This window comes from Cibotium barometz, chromosome 46 (assembly GCF_041138505.1).
Source record: "Cibotium barometz isolate CiBa-2024 chromosome 46, ASM4113850v1, whole genome shotgun sequence".
Lineage (NCBI taxonomy): Eukaryota > Viridiplantae > Streptophyta > Polypodiopsida > Cyatheales > Cibotiaceae > Cibotium > Cibotium barometz.
Window position 1 is genome coordinate 3,286,419 of NC_141091.1, and position 7,797 is coordinate 3,294,215.

General features: G+C 42.6%; 1 protein-coding gene across 2 annotated transcripts; it reads right to left on the minus strand.

Moving 5' to 3' along the window:
• Positions 1-1,906: 1,906 nt before the first annotated feature.
• LOC147611815 (putative isoprenylcysteine alpha-carbonyl methylesterase ICMEL2) lies at positions 1,907-6,435 on the minus strand. 2 transcript variants are annotated; one of them, XM_086783659.1, is made up of 11 exons: positions 5,477-6,435; positions 5,299-5,375; positions 4,233-4,302; positions 4,014-4,094; positions 3,765-3,839; positions 3,536-3,637; positions 3,277-3,456; positions 3,069-3,134; positions 2,811-2,951; positions 2,637-2,727; positions 1,907-2,474 (listed from the first exon to the last, which is right to left on the minus strand). In XM_086783659.1, the coding sequence occupies exons 1-11, from the start codon at positions 5,911-5,913 to the stop codon at positions 2,313-2,315; spliced, it is 1,482 nt and encodes a 493-aa protein (XP_086639785.1). In that variant the 5' UTR covers positions 5,914-6,435; the 3' UTR covers positions 1,907-2,312. The 2 variants fall into 2 exon arrangements, with proteins under 2 accessions (XP_086639785.1, XP_086639786.1); XM_086783660.1 differs by lacking the exon at positions 3,277-3,456 and having other exon boundaries at positions 5,477-6,399.
• Between the last annotated feature and the right edge of the window lie 1,362 nt (positions 6,436-7,797).

Genomic DNA, 7,797 nt, shown 5'->3' on the forward strand with positions numbered 1-7,797 from the left:
AAACCGGGTGTCTTATACCGTTGAAGCCCACCTATCGAGATATGTGGCTAGGAGCCATGGTCAAAGCATTACTTGGGGTCTTTGATCCCTTATGAAACAAATACACATAGACTATGAAAAACTTGCAGTTTCCCATCCCTCTCATAACAGGAGCAAACCCACTAGCCCCTGGATAGGTGCCTCTCGCACTTCCCTAGAGGCACTTGAGACCTCCAAAACTCACCAAAGATGCAATGGTGTTCGCTACCTTCAAAGTACAAACAAAGTGGAGTCGTTGGATCTGCTGTGCGTCAAAGCCTTCGCCTCCAATTTCTACCAAATGTTGATCCAATCTCAGACCTATGGGACAAGGCTCGACTTTAAGTTTGACAAGCCTTACCTCGCAACAAGTCTCTGAGCGAGGATCGACTTTTAGTATCTTTCTCTCAATGGCATCTAAGGCTAGGTCTATAATGAGCTCATGGCCACGGGTCTCTTGCCACGATGCATCTCCGAGGGCCTCATTCACTTGATCTTAAGGAGAGGAGAGATTGACTTGAGGTTAGACATTGAAGACATTAGGTATAGCCTAAAGAATCATCGCCAAGACATCAACTGACATCCATTGCCTGTTTACTAATTTTCACACAAGAAGTACATGGATCCACTGAACCCTATGGTCTCGTGGATCCATTGGGTCATTTATAGAAGCTAATAAAATTGTCCTTTCTTCTTATGATAGAGCCACAGCTAGCCAAGCTTTGGACCTACCGATTGGTGCCCATTATAACTTGTTAACTAGTCGTAACTTATAAGTACCTACAAGAGTCTAGGGCAAGATGTGGATCCCGTACAACTTTGACATCAATGTAAGGATTGAAAATTAGAGCCTTGTGTTGTTTGCGTGCAACTTGATACCAGCACATGTTCGTCTCATGAAGGTAGCCCCACTAATGAAGGTATGTATGAACACACCAAATCCTTCTCCTTTTGCATTAGCATGTGCCAGCATGATACATCTTCATCCCTTTGCATTGCATGTGGTCTTTATCAGTTCACATTGCATGCCACTGCTGTGGATCTTACCGGACGAAGTACATTAACTGTGGCAAGGATCAAGTATTGTAAGTGTTCTTTATACTAATCACACACAGGTATCACAACACACTTTTTTTGCAATGTTGAGGAAACTAGCGCATTCAAGGGCTGGGAGGTCCCATCTAGAGCTTTGCCATAGTTAAAACCCACTTCAACAATACTTACACGTGATGTGATTAAGGAGCTTTGTCCAGCACATGATATCTAAAAGACAGTATCCACATATCCGCTTGACTATGGTTTGCATGTTCTGAAGAGAGTACCCAGTCTTTTCAGCCACATAAGAAAGTGGTGCATGAGTGCCATAGAAGGTACTTATCGAATGACCATCCTGCAAGGAGACGGCCTCGTCTATCTGAACCCCCCCCCCAAATCAGTGGACTCTTAGGATGGAAAGGCTTCCTTTGGATATTAGTGGATCAGTAGAAGTAGCTTTCCGTGGTCAGAGAATCTGAGGAACAACACTTGCAATTATTTCTCTTGCAGAATGTCACCAGTAGCTTGCACGTTCCATCCTGTTCCCAGACATCCTTTTTATATCCCGACTGCTACAGGAATGTTTGCTTGATAGGTTGTGCATAGTTGTAGAGCAGGCAGCTGCAATATACAGAACTTCAGGTCTCTTACAAGTACCTACATGAAATGCTCAAGTCTTTCCTGTCCTATTCATCTCCCAAGCAGACTCATACAACCCTCGACCTCAGCCAGAAACTGCCCTTATATGGATCAAAATTTTGGCCATTGTTGAACTCTGCAGGAATCATTCATAATACTGGATGGAGAAAATGAATAGGAAATAACAATTGAGCATTGAAGAAAAGCCAATATACAATTAACAATAAAAGCTCTTGATTTCCTCTTGCCACACCATGTCCCTCACACGAGTGTGCAAATAGGGTAAATGATCCCAATGCACATGCCCTAACAAAGAATGTTTCATAGTCAGGTGTGTACAGACTAACTGACTATATCATACACAAAGACAATATAAATTTTAATAGCCAATGCATTGTTCTGTCAAATGCCCTTCTAGAGTGAGAAAGACTTCATTCCTCCAAAATAAGAGGCGAGTCTTTAATTTAAATAGAACTAACACTGCAAGCTGATTGTGAAAGAAACTCAGGAACCAATCTTCATATAACAGCCAATGCATTTTTCTGTCAAATGCCCTGTTATTTTCTTTTGATAGAGCAAGAAAGGCATTAGCCCTCCAAAACAAGAGGTTAGTCTTTAGTTCAAAAAGGGCTAACACCGCGAGCTAATTGTAGAAGGAACTCTGGAACCAATCTTCGTCTTGGTTCTGACAAAGCATCATTCACCTGTGCTTCTTTATCCCCTGCATGTACAACTGCAAGAATGTCCGCCAGAAGCACATCCTGGCCACCTCGCATCGGATCCTGAAATAAAAATTCCATCATGAGATTCTAAACGACAAAAGAAGACCCAATGGCAGGTCTAAGGGACCCCCTCAAAGCCTATATCCAAGACGTACAATAAGTTGAAAAAATCGGACAAAAACAGAACAACAAGAAATTTTGTTCAAATGTTTCAGTTGAGACCTGCAAGAAAAGATCTGTGTGGGTCTTCCCTTCATAAATTGTCGTTGTCACACGTGCACCACTAGACACTAGAACGTCCGCAAAAGATGTGCTGCAAAAAGATGTAGGGTACATTATTTCATTTGCAGAGAGAGAGAGAGAGCGAGAGAGAGAGAGAGAGAGATTCATTCTTACCTTGCATCACATGGAATCGAATGATCAGCTGTTCCATGGAACAAGTAGATAGGAGGTAACAAGGAGCTAGCATTTGTAGATAAGCTTTGCACACGAAGCTCTGGAGAATACCGCAAAAGAGATCCCTCACCTTCCATAATACTACAGCCGTACAAATCAAAGAATAAAAAACCCTAAAACTTTAATGTGAACAAATCTTTTTATTTCCCCAAAAATGTGAGCAAATCTGGAAATGGAATACAAGACAATTCAGTATACCTTAAAAACAAGCTGCGATACAATCCCCTTTTGTGGAAATGATCCACTAGGTTTTTAAGGTTGTATCTGTAAAAACGAAAGAAATTATAGTTATCATTGAAAGGGGTTCATTCTGTTATCTTACTGTCTTGAGGCATCGAAATAAGCCTCTGTGCAGTTGAGCCCAGGATCAGTGAAAGAGCCATCACAAAGATGTGAAAGTACTGACCCGCCTGAAATGCCAAAGTAGGCTTTGAATTGAGAAGCCTTCCATCGCAATTCAGCCTCATCTCCCTCACTCTCTTCACTTGCTTTTAACCCTTTGCCAACTCTACTCTCTTTGATTGCTTGCTCTACTAATGCACAAGCTGCTAAATGGGCTCCAGCTGATTGACCAGCCAGATAAAGTCTGAAAGGAAATGTCTCAGTATAAATTGCAAAAGCTAAAACATGGCCAAGAGAAGGCTCTAGATTGAGAACCAGCATACCTATCGGGATCACCACCATAGCTTGCAGCATCGTTGCAAATGAAGGAAATACCTTGCATTATATCCTCAACCATATCACTTATAGTGCCTTGAGGAAAGTTTCTGCTCAAACCAAAGGAATGAAAGCATCAAAGTATGTTTTTAGAAAAAAGAGAGAGAATCCAATTTGCCATCTCAAAATGCCCATTATTAAGAAACTTGCAATCTTTGAACTAATGAGACTGCACACCTGTAGTCTATACATGCAACAATCACATCCTTTTCCACTAGTTGTAGCCCTAAAAGAGAACCCCAAGCTTTATACCTGCAAACAAACAAGCAAGTCTGGTTGGCTAATGCTCATATGTCTAGCAGCAAATACTTGCTTTACAAACTCTCAGATCGGTAGGAAGCCTGCAGCACAACCCCTCATAGCACATGTCTTAAGTTGATAAAATGTATAAAGACCTCAAGAACAATCTAAGACAGATGTACTAACCCGATTATCCAGGCACCCCCAGTTATGAATACTACCACTGGTTTTGGAGACTCCAGATTCTCTGGCAAATAAAGATCCAACCTGGCAGAATCAAAACCCAAGCCAAGATGGGGGTTGTCAGTTCTCGATTAGAATCAGGAAAGGCCTGTCCAAGTAATCAATAGGGACATAGTAAGAAGGTTGTTTGTCCTTGTAAACAATTGTGTGTTGCTAGCCTACCGGTTTCTTGGCTTTGGTCCATAAACAATACTTCGGTGGATTCTCTTGTCGAAAAAGTAATAGTAACCCACTGAAACACACAACAATAGCATTAGCTACATAGCATCAATATATTCCTCACATTTTGAAAGAAGCTCTATAGCAAGGTGAAGCAAACCTAGATTCTTTCTAGATGCCATCCAAAATCCCTTTTAGAAAAGGTGCAAATAATGAGCAAAACATTCTGTGAGTGAAGTGGTGCTGTCCTCCGAAGGCATGGCCTTTCAAACCTATCGTGAGGCTATGCTGGCTATAAATTCCTCCACTTGCACCAGGCACTTCCAGTACTTAGTGAAAGGAACAATCCATTGTAAATACAGCAACAACGTGAAAATAAACTAGAAAAAATGTGCTACTGTTTTGCCAACTCTATGAAAAGCACTGGACCCTAAGCCCCCAAAGGAAACTTAATGACATACAAGGTAAACCAGGGCCTAGAAGTACACTAAAAAAAAAAAAAGACTTGCTCCCACCTCTGACAGCCACTTCTATGTTGATATCTGTGTATGGATCCTATGGAAAGGCCAGGCGATTGCAAGTTGAAGCAGAGGAAAAGGAAACTTTGAGAGATTGGCCACATTTCAAGTAACAACTTGCATACTGGATAACTGCTGCAAACCACCACTCCTAAGCTTAAAAAACACCACCACACCCACCCCTCCTCCCCTCTCTGCATTTCCTCCCAACCCCCACAAGCACAGCCTTTCCATCCCTAACCTCTCTACTCAAGCCTCCATTTTGCAAGACCCTCAATTAAGTTTCCTCCCTGTGATAATTGCAACTCAGGTATGAACATCATGTATCTTCCATAGCCAAGGCTCATGAAGGGCCAAATGTGGGTGTTTTAACGTAGTGCTCTGTGAATAACAGGCCTTCTAGAAGAGCCCACAAGCTTCTATCATGGGCTACAAGACTCACTTGCCTGCCCATCTCTCTTGGCTGATTGGAAGCCTAAAAACAAAAGAATAAAAATACATGCAGAATTTGAATCCGGCAGGTCTACAACTCTATCATAAAAAAATCGAACCTTGAATAAACCCTGGCATGAGAAACAAAGCATAAAGTGCAAGTGCTCCTAGCTTGTTCAGCCATCGATAACCAATACTGCAACAGTAGAAACGACCCAAAGGTCAAACTAAATTACAGAGGAAACACAGAATCTTTAAAAAAAGGCAAACTGGGAGGGAGATGAAAACCTAGGTTACCCAAGATATTTCAGCAGGGTGAAACTGAGCTTTGTGATCAGGTAGGTCTCTGCAGCAGCATGGCCGAAGTCGCCTCTGAAGGAAGACTTCCGATCGGAGAAGGTCCTGATGTCACTTTCGGTGTGGCATCGGCGAGGTCGGGGGTGGGCAAGGAGTGGTGGCTTGTTTAGAAAGGATCGGTGCAGGGCATCTGATGCAGTGTCCAAGGACATATACCGAGGGAGGTTGGCCTCTCTCCTCAGGCTGTCTGTCAGATATTTGACAGAAGATTCTGGGGCAGGAGGCCGTGGATGGACGGCATGAAGCTTGTTCATCTGTGGGCCCTTGCCTTCAAGAAAGGAAGAAGAGCCTCCTTCTCCTCCTTCTCCTTTGCAACTCTCGAGATAATCCTCGGCTGCTAAAAGTTCTTTTGTACCATCGTGATCGTCTGCGGGCATGTCGGGGATGCTGCAAGGGCAGCTTTTTATGTGATCTTGCACAAAGTCATGACAAGGAGCTCCTCGCGGTGATGTAACTAACTACCTGATTTTGCAGTCAAGAACCAGAGACGCCACAAACGATTTGCTGGCTTTACCTTTGTTCAATCACTTGCAAACAGCAGGGCGATGCACGGAGGCCAGCATTAGCTTTTTAGCCCCTGCAGTCTCTCAAGAAGGCCAAGCAATCACAGCATTGGAGCTAAACGCAACTCGTTATAAGGTGAACAATGCTGATTAGGGAGCAGTAAAACGATGGGAAAAATGAGGCTGTGGACAAGGATTGGTGGAGAATGGATGGAATTGATCTGTGGTTAGGAGAAGGAATCGGGGCAATAGCGGCTTTTATGCGTATACGGTTGCGTTTAAAACGCGAGATTCGCCACCCTAATTTGCACAAAACGCCGGGGAGGCTCACCCGAGAGAGAGAGAGAGAGAGAGAGAGAGAGGAGAGAGTGTCCAAAAGGAATACTCTACAACAACAAGAAGGCCCTTAGGGCTTGTAAGTTTGAAAATAAATTTAGCATTGCTGTTATGATACAATCTCAAATTTTTAGGTGTTTTTTTTACTAGCTAAATGGAAAAAGGGCAAAGAGGGAGATTCTACCCACCCATTCTCATGGACCAAGAGTCTCCCTAGTCCATCTCCCTACCCATCCGAGAAAAGGGGACGGTCTATTTTAACACATGTAGTACTCTCGTTGCTTTCACTCATTACCTTTATTTTGATTGTTGGACAAATCAACTTCTAGAGAAGAACCCTCCTACTGCCCAATCTTGATTTTTGATCGGCCTTTTCAATGTAAAAGCCCTAAAAATTCATCTATTTTAGATTATTATTTTTGACTAGCAAGGCCCCTCCCTCCATAGCTCATTATACTAAGATAAAATTAGTAGTTCCAACTTCCTTGTACATAAAAAGTATACACAATGCAAGGCTATTTGCAACATCCATAAAAGAAAGGTAGCCTTGTGAGAACCGCAAGTGGTGGTGGTGGTGGTGGTGGTAGTATAGCACTACATGTATCGTGGCACCATCCCCATAGGCAAAGACCACACTTCTTAAATTTGATAGATGTACCATGGCCCCATCCATCACTAAAGACCACACTTCTCAAATATGCTAGATGTACCATGCCCCCATTATACACGCTTCTAGACCGTCCATCACCAAAAAATGACACTTACACTCTCTTTCACCATGGTAGATGTTTCATGTTACTTCCCTATCCATCGCCAGCTTCCACTTTTTTTCTTTTCCTTTTTAAGAGGAGGAACACACTTTTAGAATGTCATTTCCCAACATGCACACACCTGCATGCACGTAGAGGCCTACAAGTGCATGCATAGACATAGATAAGCATGGAGACATTACATGCATGCACCTACCCATGACACAATCCTACACGTACACAAGGTAACCTCTTAGAAGCCTATGTATGTGCGAGTGTATGTATGCACACGTACCCACTTGGACAAGCATACCACACCACACAAGCTCTCTCTCTCTCTCTCTCTCTCTCTCTCGCTCACACACACACACACACACACAAAAGCTATAATTTAATTTATGGACACAAAATGAAGTGATATTGGGTTCCTCTAGAAATGGAGCATTTCTACATGGTGATATGTGGCATGCCTTCATTTCTACATGGTTGCATATGGCGCCTTCATTTCTTTATTATTGATTCATAAGTGGCAACATGCTAATGTATTAAGAGATGGATGGTTGGTTTTTTGCGTAAAGTCACATTCAACATTTCCCTGTTTGGTGTATTTAAATGAGTTTGAAGCGAATTTGGATTATAGTTTGTGGTGTAGACATGTAAGAGATATAGGTAC